The 24,809-nt window shown below is 41.7% G+C and overlaps 2 protein-coding genes across 3 annotated transcripts in view; both read right to left on the reverse strand.

Moving 5' to 3' along the window:
* The window catches only part of LOC115179350 (N-chimaerin), a 38,364-nt gene extending 19,175 nt beyond the window's left edge, over window positions 1–19,189 (reverse strand). Inside the window, exons 1-7 of one of the 2 annotated variants that reach the window (XM_029740784.1) lie at window positions 19,016–19,189; window positions 18,746–18,812; window positions 17,360–17,398; window positions 17,218–17,273; window positions 12,099–12,130; window positions 11,880–11,993; window positions 4,654–4,942 (exon numbers count right to left, since the gene is read on the reverse strand). In XM_029740784.1, the coding sequence (XP_029596644.1) occupies window positions 4,654–4,942; window positions 11,880–11,993; window positions 12,099–12,130; window positions 17,218–17,273; window positions 17,360–17,398; window positions 18,746–18,764 (549 nt within the window). In that variant the 5' untranslated portion in view covers window positions 18,765–18,812; window positions 19,016–19,189. Of the gene's footprint in view, window positions 1–4,653; window positions 4,943–11,879; window positions 11,994–12,098; window positions 12,131–17,165; window positions 17,274–17,359; window positions 17,399–18,745; window positions 18,813–19,015 lie in introns of those variants that run through there. The other variant, XM_029740785.1, reaches the window with a different exon arrangement.
* A 1,580-nt stretch (window positions 19,190–20,769) lies between these two features.
* atp5mc3b (ATP synthase membrane subunit c locus 3b) lies at window positions 20,770–23,320 on the reverse strand. The gene is made up of 5 exons (XM_029740448.1): window positions 23,253–23,320; window positions 22,937–23,036; window positions 22,000–22,077; window positions 21,515–21,705; window positions 20,770–21,331 (listed from the first exon to the last, which is right to left on the reverse strand). Exons 2-5 carry the CDS (start codon window positions 22,973–22,975, stop codon window positions 21,217–21,219), a joined length of 423 nt encoding a protein of 140 aa, XP_029596308.1. The 5' UTR covers window positions 22,976–23,036; window positions 23,253–23,320; the 3' UTR covers window positions 20,770–21,216.
* Window positions 23,321–24,809: the final 1,489 nt, after the last annotated feature.

The following is a 24,809-nucleotide window of genomic DNA, read 5'->3' on the forward strand; positions in this document are numbered from 1 at the left end:
ATGCTTCAGTCTGGTTTTAGACCCCATCATAGCACTGAGACTGCACTTGTGAAGGTGGTAAATGACCTTTTAATGGCATCAGACCAGGCTCTGCATCTGTCCTCGTGCTCTTAGACCTTAGTGCTGCTTTTGATACCATCGATCACCACATTCTTTTGGAGAGATTGGAAACCCAAATTGGTCTACACGGACAAGTTCTGGCCTGGTTTAGATCTTATCTGTCGGAAAGATATCAGTTTGTCTCTGTGAATGGTTTGTCCTCTGACAAATCAACTGTACATTTCGGTGTTCCTCAAGGTTCTGTTTTAGGACCACTATTGTTTTCACTATATATATAGTGAAAACAATAGTGGTCCTAAAACAGAACCTTGAGGATATAGTGAAAACAATAGTGGTCCTAAAACAGAACCTTGAGGAACACCGAAATTTACAGTTGATTTGTCAGAGGACAAACCATTCACAGAGACAAACTGATATCTTTCCGACATATATACACACACACACACACACACACACACATATATATATTTATATTTATACACACACACACACACACACACACACACACACACACACACACACACACACACATATATATATATATATATATTACCTCTTGGGGATGTCATTCGAAAACATAATGTTAACTTTCACTACTATGCGGATGACACACAGCTGTACATTTCAATGAAACATGGTGAAGCCCCAAAATTGCCCTCGCTAGAAGCCTGTGTTTCAGACATAAAGAAGTGGATGGCTGCAAACTTTCTACTTTTAAACTCAGACAAAACAGAGATGCTTGTCCTAGGTCCCAAGAAACAAAGAGATATTCTGTTGAATCTGACAATTAATCTTGATGGTTGTACAGTCGTCTCAAATAAAACTGTGAAGGACCTCGGCATTACTCTGGACCGTGATCTCTTTTGACGAACATATCAAGACTGTTTCAAGGAAAGCTTTTTTCCATCTACGTAACATTCCAAAAATCAGACATTTTCTGTCCAAAAATGACAGAAAAATTCATCCATGCTTTTGTTACTTCTAGGTTAGACTACTGCAATGCTCTACTTTCCGGCTACCTGGATAAAGCACTAAATAAAAATCCAGTTAGTGCTAAATATGGCTGCTAGAATCCTGACTAGAACCACATTTTTTTTATCATATTACTCCAGTGCTAGCCTCCCTACACTGGCTTCCTGTTAACCTGTCTGGGCTAGGGGGCAGTATTTTCACGGCCGGATAAAAAAACGTACCCGATTTAAACTGGTTACTACTCTTGCCCAGAAACGAGAATATGCATATTATTAGTAGGTTTGGATAGAAAACACTAACGTTTCTAAAACTGTTTGAATGGTGTCTGAGTATAACAGAACTCATATGGCAGGCAAAAACCTGAGAAGATTCCAAGTAGGAAGTGGCCTGTCTGCGATTTTGAAGTTCTCCTTTTGCTTGTCTATCGAAACTACAGAATCCGTGGGGTTATGTTGCACTTTCTAAGGCTTCCATTGGCTCTCTAAAACCGCCAGAAAGCGGATTGGGGCATCTCCTGTCTCTGGGCAAAGTATAGTAACTCAGTTTGTCAGTGTTCTGCCTGAGGACAAAGGGAATGGAAATGCGCAGTCACGAGACCTCACCATTTTTTCTCTTCCTTTTTGAATGAATACAGCATAGTCCGGTTGGAATACTATCGCTATTTTACGAGAAAAATACCATAAAATTTGATTTTAAACAGCGTTTGACATGCTTCTAAGTACGGTAATGGAACATTTTGACATTTTTTGTCTCGAAATGCGCTCGCGCGTTACCCTTTGGATAGTGACCTGAACGCACGAACAAAATGGGGATATTTGCACATAACTATGGATTATTTGGAACAAAAACAACATTTGTTGTGGAAGTAGCAGTCCTGGGAGTGCATTCTGACGAAGAACAGCAAAGGTAATCCAATTTTTCTAATAGTAATTCTGAGTTTAGGTTGCCCCGACGTTGGCGGGTGTGAAATTAGCTAGCCGTGATGGCTGAGCTATGTACTCAGAATATTGCAAAATGTGCTTTCGCCGAGAAGCTATTTTAAAATCTGACATAGCGATTGCATAAAGGAGTTCTGTATCTATAATTCTTAAAATAATTGTTATGTATTTTGTCAATGTTTATCATGAGTAATTTAGTAAATTCACCGGAAGTTTTGGGTGGGAATGCTAGTTCTGAACATCACATGCTAATGTAAAAAGCTGTTTATTGATATAAATATGAACTTGATTGAACAAAACATGCATGTATTGTATAACAATGTCCTAGGAGTGTCATCTGATGAAGATCATCAAAAGGTTTGTGCTGCATTTAGCTGTGTTTTTGTTTTTTTGTGACATATATGCTTGCTTGAAAAATGGCTGTGTGGTTATTTGTGTCTATGTACTCTTAACATAATCTAATGTTTTGCTTACGCTGTAAAGCCTTTTTGAAATCGGACAATGTGGTTAGATTAACGAGAGTCTTGTCTTTCAAATGGTGTAAAATAGTCGTATGTTTGAAATATTGAAATGATTGCATTTTTTAGGTATTTGTATTTCGCGCCACGCGATTCCACTGGCTGTTGAATAGAGTGGGACGCTAACGTCCCACCTAGCCCATAGAAGTTAAGGCAAGGGCTGATTTCAAGGTTTTACTGCTAACTTACAAAGCATTACATGGGCTTGCTCCTACCCATCTTTCCAATTTGGTCCTGCCGTACATACCTACACGTACGCTACGGTCACAATACGCAGGCCTCCTAATTGTCCTTAGAATTTCTAAGCAAACAGCTAGAGGCAGGGCCTTCTCCTATAGAGCTCCATTTTTATGGAATAGTCTGCCTACCCATGTGAGAGACACAGACTCTGTCTCAACCTTTAAGTCTTCATTGAAGACTAATCTCTTCAGTAGGTCATATGATTGAGTGTAGTCTGGCCCAGGAGTGTGAAGGTGAACGGAAAGGCTCTGGAGCAACGAACCGCCCTTGCTGTCTCTGCCTGGCCGGTTCCCCTCTCTCCACTAGGATTCCCTGCCTCTAACCCTATTACAGGGGCTGAGTCACTAGCTTACTGGTGCTCTTCCATGCCGTCCCTAGGAGGGGTGCGTCACTTGAGTGGGTTGAGTCACTGACTTGGTCTTCCTGTCTGGGTTGGCCCCCCCCCCTTGGGTTGTGCCGCGGCCGAGATCTTTGCGGGCTATACTCGGCCTTGTCTCAGGATGGTAAGTTGGTGGTTGAAAATATCCCTCTAGTGGTGTGGGGGCTGTGCTTTGGCAAAGTGGGTGGGGTTATATCCTGCCTGTTTGGCCCTGTCCGGGGGTATCATCGGATGGGGCCACAGTGTCTCCTGACCCATCCTGTCTCAGCCTCCAGTATTTATGCTGCAATAGTTTGTGTGTCGGGGGGCTAGGGTCAGTCTGTTATATCTGGAGTATTTCTCCTGTCTTATTCGGTGTCCTGTGTGAATTTAAGTTTGCTCTGTCTAATTCTCTCTCTGAGGAGGAGGACCTGAGCCCTAGGACCATGCCTCAGGACTACCTGGCATGATGACTCCTTGCTGTCCCCAGTCCACCTGGCCGTGTTGCTGCTCGAGTTTCAACTGTTCTGCCTGCGGCTATGGAACCCTGACCTGTTCACCGGACGTGCTACCTGTCCCAGACCTGTTGTTTTCAACTCTCTAGAGACAGCAGGAGCGGTAGAGATACTCTCAATGATCGGCTATGAAAAGCCAACTGACATTTACTCCTGAGGTGCTGACTTGTTGCACCCTCGACAACTACTGTGATTATTATTATTTGACCATGCTCGTCATTTATGAACATTTGAACATCTTGGCCATGTTCTGTTATAATCTCCACCCGGCACAGCCAGAAGAGGACTGGCCACCCCTCATAGCCTGGTTCCTCTCTAGGTTCCTTCCTAGGTTTTGGCCTTTCTAGGGAGTTTTTCCTAGCCACCGTGCTTCTACACCTGCATTGCTTGCTGTTTGGGGTTTTAGGCTGGGTTTCTGTACAGCACTTTGATATATCAGCTGATGTAAGAAGGGCTATATAAATACATTTGATTTGATGATGAATGGAAACAGGATGCACCTGAGCTCAATTTCGAGTCTCATAGCAAAGGGTCTGAATACTTATGTAAAAAGGTGTGTTTTTTTATTTTTAATACATTTGCAAAGAAATAAATAAAAACCTGTTTTTACGTTCTCATATTGTGGTATTGTGTGTAGATTGATGAGGGGAAAAAACAATTTAATCAATTTTAGAATAAGGCTGTAACGTAACAAAATGTGGAAAAAGTCAAAGGGTCTGAATACTTTCAGGACGCACCGTACACACCCACACGCCAGCAAATCCAGGTTCCATGAATCACAAAACGACAAAGTTCAGTTCAATAGTATGAAGTGTATTAAAAACAGATCTCTGGATGCATCTAAACATTTTCTGGATATCTTCTTTTGGTGAGCAACAAGAGCAGTGCTACCAACTTTCTGCACATTAGAATAGTAGAGCTGGAATTACTTGACATGGAAAACATTCACTTCTACCTAGTTTTCACATTGCATTCATTTCAGCACCTGCTCCATTTGTTTCCTTTTCCAGTACAGTAAAAGGCTGACATTTTCAGGACAGAGTGTTCCTTACCCCTTTCTCCTCGTCACCCCGCTCTCCCTGTGGCGCAGGCCCATCAGGAACCTCCTGGCACACAGGCAAGTGTTTCTTCAGCGTGGGCTCCTTGTTGAGTGTTGTGTAGCCAATGTGCTCATAGATTGGGTTGATGGTCATCTTAGCGATGTACTCTGCTGCCTTGGTCTCGATGTAGAGCGTGATCAGCCCATCTGTCACAAGGTCGTGGATGGACTCAAAGCGCTTCTCCCCAACAAAGTGTTTCCCATCACGGTAGAGGCGGAAGTTCCTGGTTTGATTTCCAAAGCTGGGTTCAGGATATAGGGGGGAAAGAGGAAAAGGGAAGGGGGGAGGAAAATCAGTGAGAATCAGTTTCTATGGGTAGGAGAGTGTTTTTACATCGTCTCAAGTGGGGAGCATAAGGAGGGCGTACAGCTGGGGGGGGAAGGAAAATCCTAGGATGAAGAGCCGACCTTAAAAGTAAAACTTTGCCTGCCTCTCCTTCCTCGTACCCTAGATCAGTGGAAAACCAAATTAAATCATTTTCACAAAAGCGCTAAAAAAGGTTTTTATATCCAGTAATGACTGCTAGATCAAATAATTTCTTCCCTGCACAGTGGTTATAAATAATGGAGACCTTTATTAGAGCTGATCAATACATTAAATGTATAGTGAATGAAAAAAATTCCTCATCTTACAAGAAAAAGGCCTCTCAGATGTGCATGCTGCAAAAGAGCCAACCATTACACTGTGTACGGACAGCAAATCCAATCACTGTGCACAACATGAGCCAGAACAATGCAAGGAATTCTTCATCATTGAGTAGATGCAAGAGACCAATATTTCAACCTTATCTGTCAATGAGAAATAAAGGGAGATAGTTGGCAAAGAGAAGAAAGTGCTCCTGTGTGAAAAGAAAAACACAAACCAGCACAAATAACTCAGGAGACATCTTAAACTAACTAGCTAAGAATCCTTACCCCAATACTAACCAGACGCAAAGTTCATTACCTAACCCTTCCAAATTCAGATCCAAGGATGCCTATAGTTGGACTCCATTTTCCAGCCATCCTTACAAAGGTGATTATATTTAGGGAAAGCAATTACAGCAAAGAATCAGCAAAGGTGAGACACTTAAGCAGAAAGAAAAGAAAGCCTTCTGGTTTTTCTATCAGATATACAGGAGGAAGCAATGCGGTTTATTTGCATTTCAAAACCTCATTGCTTGTTTGGAAAACAATGCATTTTCACATGAGAATTTCAAACGCTACCCTAGTTTGTAAAAACACAAAATCAGAGACGAAAACATTCATCACCTCTGCTGATCTGCTTTAGCGAGACCAAATGAGATATGCGACAGAAAGGGTTTTTGAGGGAAGCCTCAGACTGGGGGATTATGGAAAAAACAAACACTTGACAGCCCTCTCACTGGCTTCAAGGACAGAGCCCAGACCTGGGAATACACTGTGCATTAGATTTACCACGCTAACGACATCTGCGACAGAGGAAGGTATACTCCTCTGTCGCAGAGGCAAACACATAAGCGAAGCAATGCACAGAGTGGCAGATTGACACTTGAAGCACAACTTGGCTGATCTCAAATACAAGAAATCAACAATTTCATCACAGCAGCTTCAAGGAAAATTATCTGGATAAATAATTAAATTTAGTCAGGCCCCAGTGCATAAGCAATACAGCACTTGACAGCTGAGAGAAGCTGATCAATGCTACTCATACAACCTATGTCCCTCAATGGAATTACATTTGAACTTTCAAGATAAAGAAGAACACACACACACACTTTTTAGAACATTCTGTACTAGAAAACTCCCCTACATCATTCAATGTTTATTTTCCTGGTGATTCAGATCATCAGTGTAGGACATAAACTGACTCTCCCTTCCTAATGTTCTTAATGACCAAATTAAGAATAGTACGTTAATGTGTGTGAGCTCTTTAAAGCCATCTATGGAGTTTGATGTCGTTTTTGGGTTGTAACAGAGACACATACAAAGCTCTCCCTCCATTTGGAAAATCTGACCATCATTCTTTCCTCCTGATTCCTGCTTACAAGCAAAAACTAAAACAGGAAGTACCAGTGACTCGCTCAATACGCTACAGAACTGTTTTGCTAGCACAGACCGGAATATGTTTCGGGATTCATCCAATGGCATTGAGGAGTATATCACCTCAGTCACCTGCTTCATCAATAAATGCATCGACGACATCATCCCCACAGTGACCATACGTAAATATCCCAACCAGAAGCCATGGCAACAGCTGCATCGAGCTAAAGGCTAGAGCTGCCGCTTCAAGGAGTGGGACACTAATCTGGACGCTTATAAGAAGTCCCGCTACGCCCTATCAAACAGGCAAAGTGTCAATACAGGATTAAGATTGAATTCTACTAGACTGGTTCTGACGCTCGTCAGATGATGTGGCAGGGCTTGAAAACTATTACAGACTACAAAGGGAAAACCAGCCGCGAGCTGCCCAGTGACGCGAGCCTACCAGACAAGTTAAATGCCTTTTATGCTCGCTTCGAGGCAAGCAACACTGAAGCATGCATAAGAGCACCAGCTGTTCCGGACGAAATGTCTGGGTAGACAATGTGAGCAAGACCTTTAAACAGGTCAACATTCACAAAACCACAGGGCCAGACAGATTAACAGGACATGTATTCAAAGCATGCGCAGAGCAACTGGCAAGTGTCTTCACTGACATTTTCAACCTCTGCCTGACAGAGTCTGTAATACCTACATGTTTCAAGCAGACCACCATAGTCCCTGTGCCCAAGGAAGCGAAGGTAACCTGCCTAAGTGATTACCGCCCCGTAGCACTCATGTCGGTAGCCATGAAGTGCTTTGAAAGGCTGTTGATGTGAGCCATGACAAGCATCATCCCGGTGTCATAACTGTCCTGTGAAGATCACAAATGGGTCAGCTCAGCTTGGCAAGGACTGACAACCAACTGCCGGATTGACAGCTAACACCCGGTCATAAATTTAAGCAGGAGAACTCTCTCACGTGCTCTTTAGTATCAACCAAAGGAATGTCTTTGTTCACAGAAACTTTTTCCCACCCAAAGCGAACTTCCAAAAAGTGATAATGAAACAATATTTATAACACAACAATGTGGGAAGTGGTCAGTGGGGAGATGTAGAAAACGAATGTCATATCCACATCACCAACGAACTATCATGGTCTAAACACACCAAGACAGTTGTGAAGAGGGCACGACAACACCTTTTCCCCATCAGGAGACTGAAAATATTTGGCATGGGTCCCCAGATCCTCAAAAAGCTCTACAGCTGCACCATCGAGAGCATCCTGACCGGTTGCATCACCGGCTGGTATGGCAACTGCTTGGCATCTGACGCTACAGAGGGTGCTACAGAGGGTAGTGCGTACGGCCCAGTACATCACAAGGGCCAAGCTTCCTGCCATCCAGGATCTATATACTAGGCGGTATCAGAGGAAAGGCCAAAAAATTGTCGAAGACGCCACCACCCAAGTCAATGACTGTTCTCTCTGCTACCACATGGCAAGCAGTACCGGAGCACCAAGTCTAGGACCAAAAGGCTCCTTAAGAATTTCTACCCCCAAGCCAAAAGACTGCTGAACAATTAATCAAATGGCCACCCGGACTATTTACATTGATGCCCACCCCCTCCCCCCAAACTCATATTACACTGCTGCTACTCACTATTTATTATCTATGCATAGTCACTTTACCCCTACCTACATGTACAAATTACCTCGACTAACCTGTACCCCCGCACATTGACTTGGTACCGGTACCCCCTGTATATAGCCTCGCTATTGTTATTTTATTGTGTTACTTTATATTATTTTTACTTTATTTGGTAAATATTTTCTTAACTCTTTCTTGAACTGCATTGTTGGTTAAGGGCCTGTAAGTAAGCATTTCACCTGTTGTACTTGGCGCATGTGACAAATAAAGTTTGATATGTAGGCGGTGTGTGTGAGTGAGTACGAGTGTGTGTGTGTGTACACGTGTGCAAGACTCAGCAAACCTTGGAGTCACACATGAGCCCAGTAACAGTCTGAGCAGTCTTTGACATTTCTGAATGCGATATTCAATAATACTTTTTTAATACACTACATGACCAACAGTGTGGACATGCTCGTCAAACATCTTATTCCAAAATCATTTTAATATGGAGTTGGTCCCCCCTTTGCTGCTATGACAGCTTCCACTCTTCTGGGAAGGCTTTCCACTAGATGTTGGAACATTGCTGCGGGGACTTGCTTCCATTCAGCCACAAGAGCATTAGTGAGGTTGGGCACTGATTTAGGCTGATTAGTCCTGGCTCGCAGTCGGTGTTCCAATTCCAACCCAAAGGTGTTTGATAGGGTTGAGGTCAAGGCTCTGTGCAGGCCATTCAAGTTCTTCCACATAGATCACAACAAACCATTTCTGTGTGGTCCTCCCTTCGTGCACGGGGGCATTGTCATGATGAAACAGGAAAGGGTCTTCACCAAACTGTTGTTACAAAGTTGGAAGCACAGAATCGTCTAGAATGTCATTGTATGCCATAGCGTTAGGATTTCCCTTCACTGGAACTAAGGGGCCTAAAACAAACCATGAAAAAACAGCCACAGACCATTAGTGCTCCTCCACCAAACTTTACAGTTGGCACTATGCATTCGGGCAGGTAGCATTCTCCTGACATCCGCCAAACTCAGATTCTTCTGTCGGACTGCCTGATGGCGAAGCTTGATTCATCACTCAAGAGCCCGTTTCCACTGCTCCAGAGTCCAATGGCGGCAAGCTTTACAGCACTCCAGTCGACGCTTGGCATTGTGATCTTAAGCTTGTGTGCGGCTGCTTGGCCACGGAAACCCATTTCATGAAGCTCCCAACGAACAGTTCTTGTGCTGAAGTTGCATCCAGAGTCAGTTTGGAACTCAGTTGTGAGTTTTGCAACCGAGGACAGACGGTTTCACGTTCTGTGAGCGTGGGCCTACTATTTCACGGCTGAGCCGTTGTTGCTCCTAGACATTTCCACTTCACAATAACAGCACTTACAGTTTACCGGGGCAGCTCTAGCAAGGCAGAAATTTCATTAACTGACTCGTTTGAAAGGTGGCATCCTATGACGGTGCCATGCAAAAGTCACTGAGCTCTTCAGTAAGGCCATTCTACTGCCAATGTTAGGGAGGAGATTGCATGGCTGTGTGTTCGATTTTATACACCTGCTCAAAAAAATATATATATACTGCTCAAAAAAATAAAGGGAACACTTAAACAACACATCCTAGATCTGAATGAAATAAATAATATTATTAAATACTTTACATAGTTGAATGTGCTGACAACAAAATCACACAAAAATAATCAATGGAAATCCAATCTATCAACCCATGGAGGTCTGGATTTGGAGTCACACTCAAAATGAAAGTGGAAAACCACACTACAGGCTGATCCAACTTTGATGTAATGTCCTTAAAACAAGTCAAAATGAGGCTCAGTAGTGTGTGTGGCCTCCACGTGCCTGTATGACCTCCCTACAACGCCTGGGCATGCTCCTGATGAGGTGGCGAATGGTCTCCTCCCAGACCTGGACTAAAGCATCCGCCAACTCCTGGACAGTCTGTGGTGCAACGTGGCGTTGGTGGATGGAGCGAGACATGATGTCCCAGATGTGCTCAATTGGATTCAGGTCTGGGGAACGGGCGGGCCAGTCCATAGCATCAATGCCTTCCTCTTGCAGGAACTGCTGACACACTCCAGCCACATGAGGTCTAGCATTGTCTTGCATTAGGAGGAACCCAGGGCCAACCGCACCAGCATATGGTCTCACAAGGGGTCTGAGGATCTCATCTCGGTACCTAATGGCAGTCAGGCTACCTCTGGCGAGCACATGGAGGGCTGTGCGGCCCCCCAAAGAAATGCCACCCCACACCATGACTGACCCACCGCCAAACCGGTCATGCTGGAGGATGTTGCAGGCAGCAGAACGTTCTCCACGGCGTCTCCAGACTCTGTCACATGTGCTCAGTGTGAACCTGCTTTCATCTGTGAAGAGCACAGGGCGCCAGTGGCGAATTTGCCAATCTTGGTGTTCTCTGGCAAATGCCAAACGTCCTGCACGGTGTTGGGCTGTAAGCACAACCCCCACCTGTGGACGTCGGGCCCTCATACCACCCTCATGGAGTCTGTTTCTGACCGTTTGAGCAGACACATGCACATTTGTGGCCTGCTGGAGCTCATTTTGCAGGGCTCTGGCAGTGCTCCTCTCTATTCCTCCTTGCACAAAGGCAAGGGTAGCGGTCCTGCTGCTGGGTTGTTGCCCTCCTACGGCCTCCTCCACGTCTCCTGATGTACTGGCCTGTCTCCTGGTAGCGCCTCCATGCTCTGGACACTATGCTGACAGACACAGCAAACCTTCTTGCCACAGCTCGCATTGATGTGCCATCCTGGATGAGCTGCACTACCTGAGCCACTTGTGTGGGTTGTAGACTCCGTTTCATGCTACCACTAAAGTGAAAGCACCGTCAGCATTCAAAAGTGACCAAAACATCAGCCAGGAAGCATAGGAACTGAGAAGTGGTCTGTGGTCACCACCTGCAGAACCACTCCTTTATTGGGGGTGTCTTGCAAATTGCCTATAATTTCCACCTGTTGTCTATTCCATTTGCACAACAGCATGTGAAATTTATTGTCAATCAGTGTTGCTTCCTAAGTGGACAGTTTGATTTCACAGAAGTGTGATTTACTTGGAGTTACATTGTTTTGTTTAAGTGTTCCCTTTATTTTTTGGAGCTATATATATATATATATGCGTACCTAAAGGGTTCTTAAAATTCAAAATCAAATAGATAAATGATCCATGGTATGATCAACTTAAAGCAATTCCATATGTTAGCTTAGTAGAACCCCCCCCACCAAATGGCTTAGACTTTGAGGTCACCAGCTGAAAGGTATTTTTTCCTCAGACACATTGGTGCGGCTGGCTTCCGGGTTAAGCGAGCAGTGTGTCAAGAAGCAGTGTGGCTTGGCAGGATCGTGTTTCGGAGGACGCATGGCTCTCGATTTTCAACTCTCCCGAGTCCGTAGAGGAGTTAAAGTCATGGAACAAGACTAACTACCAATTGAATATCACGAAATTGGGGAGAAAAAAGGGGTGAAACTACAAAAAATTCTAAACTAATCAAAAGAAGTCATGCATCACACTGTTTGGAAAATCTATCTGTAGAAAAGGTGTGCGTGTGCCTAACCGTAGGGCCAGTGTGTAGGTCCCAGGCTGCCTCTGGCTCTCTCTGATGAGGTAACTCCCCTCTGCCACACTCAGCAGCTGGTCAGCCTCCTCTCTGGAGATCATCCCATGGTACCTGGGGAAAAGACAGAACATTGGAAATAAAGATACAGACTGGATAAACAACTACAGCAATGACTAGTTTTGTATATAAATTCTAAATTGAAATAATCCAACTTACTCTCTCCCATAGTATTTGGGTCGGTTATCCACCTGAAAGCAAATAGAATATTCCATTGATAAGTAAATCAAGAAAAATAGACCTCTAGTTTTCGGATTGTGAAGGTTGGAAGGTTAACCAGAGGAGAACTAAGTCACCGCAATAGTACTTTCCTTGCATCAGCTATAACACTGGGATGCATTCTGTAGGACACAACTCAACATCATGGAGGATAAAATAAAGAATTATCCACCGTATGCTATGCGACTTGACTACTGTGAAGACATATAGCAAACTTAAGTAGAGGAAGGTCACTGGATAAGCACCATGGTCAGAGACAATGCTAGCAGGCACAGGGGCTGGCCAAGCCGGAATGTAATAATACTCAGTGGGACAGCTAGAAAATCAATTTTGCATCCCTTATCACACTCTTGCAAGCCTTTTCTTTAATATATTCAACTGGCTATGAAGTGAAATGAATATATGTGCGGTGTCTCAACGTTTCTATGGGAATGTGACAAGACACACTTGCAAACACTAACAGTGTGGTCAACGTCACAGAGAATCCAGTGCAGTTGTCCAATCCTACACTAGTGGAAATATCTACTGGAAATTCACATATCAAAATGTATTACTGTTGTGTTGCAATTAGAGTTGGGAGGTATTCCTATTTTCAAAACATTTCTGTACAATATCAGGATATTCAGTTTTACCGAACGTGCACACAAGGGACGGCACGTGTGCACGTGTGCACGTTCGGTAAAACTGAATATATATATATATATAAACTCTCTCTCTCATATATATATATATATATATATATATATATATGACACACAGTTGAAGTCGGAAGTTTACATACACTTAGGTTGGGGTCATTAAAACTCATTTTTCAACCAATCCACACATTTCTTGTTAGCAAACTATAATTTTGGCAAGTCAGTTAGAACATCTACTTTGTGCATGACACAAGTCATTTTTACAACAATTGTTTACGGACAGATTATTTCACTTATAATTCACTGTTTCACAATTCCAGTGGGTCCAACATTTACATACACCTAAGTTGACTGTGCCTTTAAAAAGCTTGGAAAAATCCAGAAAAGGATGTCATGGCTTTAGAAGCCTTTGATAGGTTAACCTTTGCTTGACATCATGGGAAAATCAAAAGAAATCAGCAAAGACCTCAGAAAAAATAGAACTGTTTGGCCATAATGACCATCGTTATGTTTGGAGGAAAAAGGGGGAGGCTTGCAAGCCGAAGAACACCATCCTAACCGTGAAGCACGGGGGTGGCAGCATCATGTTGTGGGGGTGCTTTGCTGCAGGAGGGACTGGTGCACTTCACAAAATAGATGGCATCATGAGGCAGGAAAATGATGTGGATATATTGAAGTAACATCTCAAGACATCAGTCAGGAAGTTAAAGCTTGGTTTCAAATGGGTCTTCCAAATGGACAATGACCCCAAGCATACTTCCAAAGTTGTGGCAAAATGGCTTATGGACAACAAAGTCAAGGTATTGAAGTGGTCATCACAAAGCCCTGACCTCAATCCTATAGAAAATGTGTGGGCAGAACTGAAAAAGCATGTGCGAGCAAGGAGGCCTACAAACCTGACTCAGTTACACCAGCTCTGTCAGGAGGAATGGGCCAAAATTCACCCAACTTATTGTGGGAAGCTTGTGGAAGGCTACCCGAAACATTTGAACAAGTTAAACAATTTAAAGGCAATGCTACCAAATATTAACTTAGTGTATGTAAACTTCTGACCCACTGGGAATGTGATGAAAGAAATAAAAGCTGAAAGAAATAATTCTCTCTACTATTATTCTGACATTTCACATTCTTAAAATAAAGTGGTGATCCTAACTGACATAAGACAGGGAATTTTCACTAGGATTACATTTCAGGAATTGTGAAAAACTATGTTTAAATGTATTTGGCTATGGTGTATGTAAACTTCCGACTTCAACTGTATATAAAATATATTTATTTGTTTAACACTTTTTTGGTTACTACATGATTCCATGTGTGTTATTTCATAGTGTTGATGTCTTCACTATTATTGTACAATGTAGAAAGTAGTACAAATAAAGAAAAACCCTTGATGAGTAGTAGTGTATGGATTCAATTAAATAGCCCAGAGGTACGGGTGGAAAAGCATGGGCCAATTCTCTTTAATTTCCTAATCTCTTGTGGACTGAACAGTGTAAGAGACTGGTTTTACATCAGAAGTTAATGGTTCTCTGTAGAAAGACAGCTTTGGAATGTGTTGGGTGGATGGGAGGAAGTCACAGGATTGCTATAGGGGAAGCGGATGTACATCTGTGGATTAGGGGAAGGAGGGGTTGAGTTCAGATCCCCTGAAGAGAGAAATAATGGTTTATTATCTTATTACCCTCTTCCTGTCGAACCATAAGATGTAAGGTTTGGAGAGAAGGAGGAGTGTAAAGTGGAGTATATATACACTTGTGATGGTAGGAACATGTCTTTGTCTGAATCCAGCTGTATCGACCCTTTGGGAAGAATTAAACTTGGTTAAACTTCTCTAGTGTCCGTCGGTTATTTACTCTGAAAAATTTGAACACAACAGTGTGAAGTAGTTTTTCAATGGGCTTTCTCCATTTTTATACTGAACCAAACTGACAGTGAAGTAAGATTATTTGTAGAACTTTTCATTTACTATTTAGCACCTAAAGCTGCAATATGTAACTTTTTGGGTGACCCGAACAAATTCACATCGAAATTTAATTGAAAGCAAGTCTAATTTTTTACTTTATTTAAAACATTTTCAACTAGGCAAGTCAGTTGAGAACTGACTTGAGAAATTCTTATTTACAATGATGGCCTACCAAAAAGCAAAAGGCCTCCTGCAGGGACAGGGCCCGGGATAAAACAAAAAATATATATAGGACAAAACACACATCACGACAAGAGAGACAACACAACACTACATAAAGAAAGACCTAAGACAACATAACAGCAACACATGACAACACAGCATGGTAGCAACACAACATGGCAGCAGCACAAAACAGGGTACAAACATTGGGCACAGACAAGAGCAAAGGGCAAGGAGGTAAAGACAACAATACCTAACGCAAAGCAACCACAACTGTCAGTAAGAGTGCCCATGATTGAGTCTTTGAATGAAGAGATTGAGATAAAACTGTCCAGTTTAAGTGTATGTTGCAGCTCTAAGAAGCAGTAGATCTGTTTAATGTGCGTTATTTTTATGCTTCACGTTCTTAAGTTTAGTTTTTGTGTCTTTTACTTTCAGTTTTGTAAACCATCTTAAAACACATTATTCATGGTTATGGAAAATATACTGTATTTTACAGCAGTTTAGATGGTCCAATGATTGTGTAGACAATGACCGCTTGTTTTGTCAAACAAATTGAAAATAGGCGAACTATTACAATTTTAGCAACCACGAAACGGTGAAACGATTTCTGCATATTTCACCTTTAAAATATCATTATAGACGGTATTGGAAAAAGCTACACTGGTATGTGAACCCATACAGAGATGGGTACAGAGCCTCCATACTCAACTGGCGGACTGCGGACCGGGTCTGGACCCAGAACGGGGTCAATACGGACCGGGCTTCGACCCCTGGTATCAATAAAACACACAAGACATGGAAGAATTCATAGAATTGCAGGAAATTAGCTTTAAAAACAGCTAAATAAATATCTGCCCCATGCAAAATGTGTAGATTTTTCTTTAAAATTGCAACATTTTATATCTACCAACAATAGGGGTAAGAGGGGTGTGAACGGTTGTGGTCGCATGGGTTGCGAGGTGGGGGTTTGTTACTACGCCGTTCGATTACATTATCCATCCGGACCTTTGCAACCTACAGCTAAACATTTTTGTGACCGGACCTTCTCCAATAGTACTCAAGTAAGCCTGATCTAGGGTTTACTGAAAATGGTGCGACAAACAAAAAATATCCAGTCAGCGGCAGTCCTGTGGGCGAAAACAGCTTGTTGATGAGAGAATGTTAACAAATCACGCAAGCTAACAGGCGGGCCACAAACAAATAATGGTGATGTGGAGAATGGACGGGCTGTTGCAGCAGATGAATACACAAGGTAGTCATCAATCAGATAAAAACAAGAAGCGGCTCCAGTGGGCACGCAATCACCAACACTGGACAATTCAGGAGTGAAAAAACATTGCCTGGAACATGACAGCAAGTTCAGTTTACTTGAGTGGCCTGCGCAGTCCCCAGACCTCAACCAACAGAGCATCTTTGGGATGAGATGGAACGGGCTGTTCGCAGCATGAATGTACTGGCGTCCAATCTGCAGCAACTGCCTGATGCCATCGCATCAGCATGGACCAACATCCCTGTGATGTTACCGACACCTAGTAGAATGCCCTGAAGAATTCCGGCTGTTTTGGAGGCAAAGGGGGGGGGGGGGGGTCCGACCCAGTACTAGGTGGGTGTACCTAATAAACTGTCCGGTGAGTGTAGTTTACATTGACTGGAAATAAATAAAACATCTGTCTCTGTCTGAAAATCGTCCCACTCCTAAAAATTATGCAAAACGTAGCTCAAGTGAAGTACCCACTCTATTCTATTTCGCTCCAACTCTGGATCTCGTTCAAATTACCTCTGGCTTATTGGCTGATATGTAACCCAGTAATAGTTTACCGATAGCCTAACATAAAAAAAATTAAAATTAAAAAATTTTAAAAATCGGCCATGTGAGAATATCTGATAATTTAACCAATTTTTTGGGCTGTTTTTTTGCATTTTGATATTGCCTAGGGTGGCAAATTGCTGGGACCAGGGCTCCCAAGTTAGCTGTGTCACATAAGCCTAAAATAACATTTGGGGACTGCTGTTGGGTGGGACCAGTTCTTGCAGGAGCAAGCGGGAGTCAGACAAAAACAACAGGAGTAAGTGGTGGGTGCGGTATTAAAAAGCTGCGGGAGCACGATGAAGAAATTAGCCATGTCCAGACATAATGTCATAGTTCATCAAGTGATGCAGTAAATTGTTTTCAGTTCATATAAAATTGTTATAGATTGCATTTTGTTTAATAATCTCTTATTGAGAATCTATTATGAATACCTGCAGACATTCTTTTAAGTGGCCAATTGGTCTCTTTTCTGTGTCTGTTTACCTCAGAGGTGCAGGTCAGTCGCCGTGGATGTGGTGCCTCCTGCTGGAGCTGATACACTTGTGCAAAAACAGAACACAGTCAGTAAAACATAATTACAGTCCTCCCTACAATATTTTCATCATTAGAATACATTTATACTCACGGTAAGATTTCCACACTGGCGGCCTGTATTCATCATGGTCTGAGGAAAGAAAAACATAATTTCAAGTCTTAATAAACCTTAACATTGACACGCTACCAAAAATCTTTGTATCCTGATTGACAGTGCCTCCAGGTGGTCATTCTATCACACTACACTTAAACTGTGTTGATTAAGCCACCCTGACAAATTTGATTTTCTACAGATTCAGTAACAGACAAGATATTTTTGACCCCAAAAAATGATTACACTAGCATCTGAATTGCCTTAAAACATAATATAGGGTCACTCATTTTAGGCTAGATGCAAGATACTATGCAACTAGCCTAATCAACAATACCAAACTAATGCTGTGGGAAAATTAGCATTTTATGCAAATTCAGAATAAATCTAACATTGATATTAGCTTAGGCTTATTGTACTTGAGAAGTGCATGAATACATTAAAACATTTATACATTATGGTGCCAAGCCAAACTATTTTATGAGGGCTTGGAATTTACTTTTCACACATCTGCCATTGTTGGTATGGTCGCTCTCTCTCCACTCATAGCAACATATCCTTACAAAATAATTACCACTGTTCTATACTGAACCATACCACACCGTAGCACATGCAGTTTGGGTCGACACCATTGTGTAGGATACCTTTAAAGAGAGCTACTACTTACTACTGACAAAGATTTCAATTAGGCTACTACAAGGATGTTCTGACCAAATAGCTATTGCACTACATGGGACTGCAGACTGTGCTTTCAACCACACCCTGAAAGGACTATGGCATGTGTGTTCTGACAGAATACACTGGATATCTGTCCCAAAGCACAGAGCTTCCAGTCTCATCTCCCACAGCCTGGATGTCAGCTCTATCTTCAACTTGAAATGCACTTAATTTCTATCCCCCTAACTGTTCTGTATGTATTTTCTCTCCCTCTCCTAGTTCAAAAGTTACAGATATGTCAATGTTTTTTGTTTAATGCAAAAAAGGCAATATACTTTAGTCTACTATTCCACCTCTTGAAAAGGCTTGTGATACCGTTTGGTGATGAAGGGGTTTTAACATGGCTTAAAACGCTATAATACGTGAACGTTGATAATGACTTAAATAAACTGTTAGTTAGCTAGCGTTAGCTATCTAACATCGTATCTACAAATCTGCTGACGCAAAATACGGTGTTTCTATCCCGTGCAAAATAACTCTACAGGCCTCCCGACAAGGCCAAAAAAAAGGTAGCTAGATGGACAAACGCTTACCACATTTCTATAGCAAAACATTTGCATATCTGTCACATGCATAACTAGGAAGCTGGCGTTAGAGCTGGTATTGGAACTAGCGAGATATCAAACTGACAGAAAGGAACAGTTAGCTAGCTAACGTTAGTTAACTTACCAAAGACATTTAGAGCCATTCTTGGTGCAATAACTGATATATGACTATTTCCCCCGTCGTTAGAAAGCTGATAAGGGGAATACAGTGAATAAATATTATTTTGCGAGAAAACATTCAGCAACTAGGAAAAATGTTAAACTATCAAAATGTTTATACTACAATAACAGAGCCAGTCCAGGCTAGATAGCGTTGGCCACTTAAGTTAACGCGTTTTCTCACTGTGAGTCACCGCTAGTAGCGCCGCCGACTTCATTTAAAAAATAAACAAACCTAAGGAATGGGAGCAGGCGTAGATGCAAACATGCATTTATCTAGTGAGGATAAAGCCAAGATGTAATCTATCCGGTTGCATATGCATGCATATAGCTAATATAATTGATCCCAACAAACACCGTATCTATATTCTATAACGAAGTTGCCATCTTGTGATATCACGTGACCATCAGCCTCAATTTTAGGCCGTAGTTTTACCATGGTTACCATGTGAAGCTTCTCAGAAAAGGATGGGGCAGGGTTGGTGCTATCCAGGATCCTTAGGATGTCCCTACCCTAAACCTTACCCTAACCGTAACAATTTAAAATTTCAATTTGGGAAGTCCCAAGGATCCCGGAAAGCATGGACCGGTGCAGCAGCAATCCAGTTAAATCACCATATTAGAAGGATGAGAGAATCCATACATCTGATTAGATTAATATACCGTTGAGATGTCCTTGTAATTTCATTCTCATTTTTTGGGGACATCCTAAATGGAAAGCTTAACTCAGCTCTGCAAGTAGACCTAGTACAGGCAATGTTTGAGCTAACGATTCATAGATCCTGCAGTTCAAAGGCAAGACCATTACTTGTGCCACCAGTCATACACACGTACACATGGATTGTGTGTTGTAGATATGTGGTAGTAGAGTAGGGGCCTGATGGCCCACACCTAATATGTTGTGAATGTATTGTAATGTTTATTTTTTATAACTGCCTTAATTTTGCTGGCCCCCGGGAAGAGTAGCAGCTAATGGGGATCCATAATAAATAGAAATACAAAAGACCTATTCTATCATGGAAGGTGTGTGTGCTACCAAGTTGATCTTGTAGGGTCATGAGAAGGAGCACAGCCAGATAAAGCCCAGGCCTTGTGCCAGGCACCATAATAGTAGTCATTTATTACACATGTAGGCTGTACTTGGCAGCTATAGCTAAATTACATACATAGCACATAAGTAATTAAACAGTTAAAAATCAGGATGGGAGCAGAAACAGTTTGTTTTTGGTAGTGTCAATGGGCTGAGCGGTGGAAGGCAGCATTCACAGGAATGAAGGTCACAGTGGGGGGAGGGGGTTCATTGGTCAGAATCAGACAGGTCCAGAGCCAAATAGCAGCACAACTCACTGTCCACTCACATACAACCAGTTGCATTATTCCCTCCACTCTTAAAGCATCCTCCTCATATTCGCACCAAGCCAACTATGCTCCAAAGGCTATCCTACTACTACAAAGCAATGCAAAGTGTGAGCCATAATGGAGGGTTAATTCAAAAGCCCAGGCACTGCACAGGATCCAAACGGCATTTTTTGTATTTAATATAGAAAGTGAAATTCAATGGACCCAAACTGTTTCAATTTACCATGCAGATTAAATTAAACAGCCAATGTTAGATCTCTGCTATGAATGTTTTAACCATCCATAAATAATTTCTGCTCATGACAACCAAAATGTTTACTTAGCGCTATTAAATTTATAATCTCAAAATGCAAGAGATTGGAAGTGTCTATTCAATTGCAATCCAACAGCTGAACTAAATCACTCCCCAAATCTAAAATATCTTCAAGATCGAGCGAAATGTATGGCTTTGGGGTGAAGTTTGCTCTAGGTAAAGAGCTCAGATCAGCTTCCCCAATCCTAACGCAAAACTGACCCAATATCAGCATCTATTGGCAACTTTAACATATATTAAATGGCTGTTCGAAAAAATAAATGCAAAGCAGAGTCATGTTGATCATTTTTCATGGAATAGCACAAGAGGACATTGTATTACACCAGTGAAAGATAACTTCAGTATTTATTACAATTAAGAAAAGCACATGATAACCAAAAGAACAGTGAAAATGTACTTAAACTCACTTGATTGCAACCAACCTGCAGTTAACATAACTATATGCTTTGTTCTGATCTGAAGGGCACACACTAGAGAAATGCATTTGTTAATCCAAAATCTGGGGTTCCTTTGAAAATGTTTTGCAGGAAAGTGGGGCTATACACAAAGTAACTAAACCATTTTAAATAGTGAAATACATGCATTTAATTCTGTAATTGGTTACATTTTTACAATACATGCCTTTTCTTTTGTCAGCCTTCAACAAAAACTTGGAAAATGTAACATTTTATGACCCCAACACTGAACAATTTGGGTTGCTCGAGTAAAATAGGTAGCCACAGCTGTGGTTTCAAAATCATGATCACCATCTGCAGTGGACATATTTACATGGCAAACAGGATCAGGAAAGCAACCATCAAGCAGAACAGACCCATGGCTTCAGACAGGGCAAATCCCAGGATAGCATAGGAGAAAAGCTGCTGCTTTAGAGAAGGGTTCCTGGGGAGAAAAAAATTCATAATTGCTAGTGCCATGAATCAAAGCTGTGGGAGAGACTTGCAGCCATAGCGATTGTTTACCATTTTCACAAACATTGTAAAACATCTTTGACAAAAATCAACAAAGATTCACATAGTTGAGGGCATAAAGTAGTGCACCATATCTACTAATGGCAATACTTACCTTGCATATCCGATGATAAGGCTGCCAAACACAGTCCCGATTCCAGCACCAGAACCAGCCACTCCAACTGTGGCAGCTCCAGCGCCGATGAACTTGGCTGCTGTGTCAATGTCTCTGCTCATAGCACTAGTCTGGAAACCCCGCAGTGCTACCTGAGAAAAGGCACTCTGTGACACAAAGGCAGTGCTAGCCTGGGAGCAACAAAGAAAAAGTCAAAAATAAATAAAATGAACCAATTGACCATAAAAACAGCTTGAAGATAAATATTACAATCATTTATGATTAAGACAACATTTAAATCATTGCAGAGGGGTCCAATATAATTTGGAAGAGAACAGAGGGCTGTTTTCTTATCATTTCTCTCAGCAACCTTTTACCTAAGGAAGAAAATCTAGACTGAAAGGTAGCATCAGTTGTCCATAGAAGTTGATGTTGATCCTCAGGGTAAGGGCGCTAAAGGGTAAAAGGGGCAGGTAGACACTCACCTCTCCTGTTCTGACATCCGTCCGGGAAAGCACAGACGCAGAGAGAGGTCTGTATAATGCCCTGGATCCAGCACGGACCTGTACATTAAAAATGGTATACGTTAAGTGATGCAACTTCCATAACATCATTGTAACTTGATTATAAACACACCACCACAAAAATAAATAACATTTGTTAACAGTCGCAAGGGGACACATGGACAAATCATATGTACATCACCACTGACCAACTGTACAAGTCAGATGTGGGCAGTACAACATGATAAATAACTAGTAGCTTGCTACATACTACTAGCAAGCTACAGAGCCCCCCTCCCACACACACACTGTGGCGAATGTGCTGTTAAACATGACAAATGCATGGAAGCATTGCAGTGTTGAGTTCCAAATATCTGCCTCTACTGAACCAGCCCTTTCAGATGTCCTAGACGACCAACTCAGAGGGCATTATGGAGTGGATCAAGATGTAGTGCCATGGTCCAAAATACACAAACGCCAAACTGGCAAAGTGCACAACTAGGATTGACATTACTAGTAGCAAATGCACATAGCCAAATGAAAGAAGTCTTTGCTGCTTTATTTCTGCATGACCTTGAAATTACAAATCTCATTCGAAAGCTAACGAGCGATGGTTAGTAACCCAACGTAAGCAAAGCTAAAGCTGGCTACCTAGCTTAGGTGACAAGAGGTAACGTTATTTTCCAAGAGCAGGTTTAACAATTATTATCATTATTATTTCTAAAGGTTAGCTAGCTACGTTCATTTCAATTACATTTCAAACCAAGCTACTTACAATTCAGTGTGCACAATTGCATGCACTGAAACGTTACTGCAGTTCCTAAGTCACAAATAAGTACAAGTTCAGCAGGCCAATCTAACTTGCCTAGTTAACATTATGCTATGACAACTTATATGCATCATTACTTTCACAACTCACCAGTGCAGGCGTAGAGACGAACTTCGCACAGGCGTACATATTAGTTTAATGTGTTGACCGATTAAAAAAAATCAACTAAAGACGAGTCACCTGGTTTTGTCTCAAAAAAAAGAGAACAGTAGCTAAGGTCAATGACAATTTCACTACAAATTCAAAGAAACAGCGAATCCATAAAAATGATTCACGTTATGTGGAAAACAACTGTATTCACATAAATGATGTGTCGGTGTGGGATCAAAACGACTTCAGATAGAAGATGAAAATGGATTGTTAAAATGTTTCAGCGCAGACCCTCATTTGCCTCCCCTTCACTTACCGGCTGCTGAGGTCGAAGCGCTGAGGAACAACTGCGCATGCCCGAAACCGTATTTAATCATATTCCCGGATGACGGGATTTACGACATCAGACCTCATACCTTAGCTAGCCCCTTTTAGGAACATTGGAAATAAAAAAAAATACAATCACAGCGTATTCAATGTTGTTTCTATCAACCATCTATGTTTCTATATATCAATCAAATCTATATTGTATTCGTTTTCAATGACAATATGACATATTTTAATCATGCTACTAGTGATAATAAACTCATAAACGCAAGGTGATAGTAGGGCAAACTCAAAAGGGTTTCTTTCTACTTGTGTGAGTGCCACACTGTTCACCAATGATGTTGAACTGCTATTTCTAAATTCTCTGTTAATGTATGTATTAGTTTTACCCCACATATTTGTTTTAACCCAAAAATAATTTTGAATTCTAGTTTTCCTGTTCTTTAGCCTTTTGTTGTATTCATATATGGACAGTGTCATCTTTTTCAAATGTTCTCTTGTCTATTACATTTTTTTTAATATATATAAAACCATTCATTTATTCATAGAGTTTGGTTTTGCACTATAGCAGACCATATGCAATATGATCCATCTCCAGCAGAGGGGGATGTTGTGTAAACCTGTGTGATGTAGTGGCAGCTAGGCAAGGTATCATTCCTGCTATACTGACCCAATCCCAATGTCAACCCTCAACCCTAACGCCCTGTGCACTTCAGCGATCTGAGAAGGTTTGACTGTTGTTAGCAATATGGCATTAAATCCAACTAGCCTATCTGAAGCCTAGGTTTAGCTATTACCATACCTATGCCATGTCCTTTCAGATCTCCAATCTGCACAGGGAGTAGGGCAGATGTGCCATACCTTTTGACTCATCCCTCTCAACCATACACTTTTTCAATTCCTCATCAATCCAAGTGGATTTAACAGTTTTTACAGTCATTTTCTTAATGGGTGCGTGCTTATTAGTAACTCGAATAAGCAATTTCATAAATGAGTCAAGTGCAGCGTCTGGTTGCTCCTCATTACACACCACAGACCAGCAAATACTGTTTACATGTGAATCACTACAAAACTTATTGTATGACCTCTTATACACTATACTGGGCCCAGCCTTTGGAAGCTTGGTTTTCCTAGATATGGCAATTATATTGTGATCCCTACATCCTATGGATTTGGATAATGCTTTAAAGCAAATTTCTGCAGCATTAGTAAAGATGTGATCAATACATATTGATGATTTCCTTCCTGTGCTGTTTGTAACTACCCTGGTTGATCTAAAACCTGAACCAGGTTGCAGGCACTGGTTACAGTTTGACATTTTTTCTTGAGTGGGCAGCTTGATGAGAGCCAGTCAATATTTAAATCACCCAGAAAATATACTTTTCTGTTGATATCACATACATGATCAAGCATTTCATATATATTATCCAGATACTGACTGTTAGCACTTGGTGGTCTATAGCAGCTTCCCAAAAGAAGGGGCTTTAGGTGAGGCAGATTAACCTGTAGCCATATTACCTAAATAGTATTTAACATTAGATCGTCT

Source organism: Salmo trutta, chromosome 39 (genome assembly GCF_901001165.1).
Source record: "Salmo trutta chromosome 39, fSalTru1.1, whole genome shotgun sequence".
Classification (NCBI taxonomy): Eukaryota; Metazoa; Chordata; class Actinopteri; order Salmoniformes; family Salmonidae; genus Salmo; species Salmo trutta.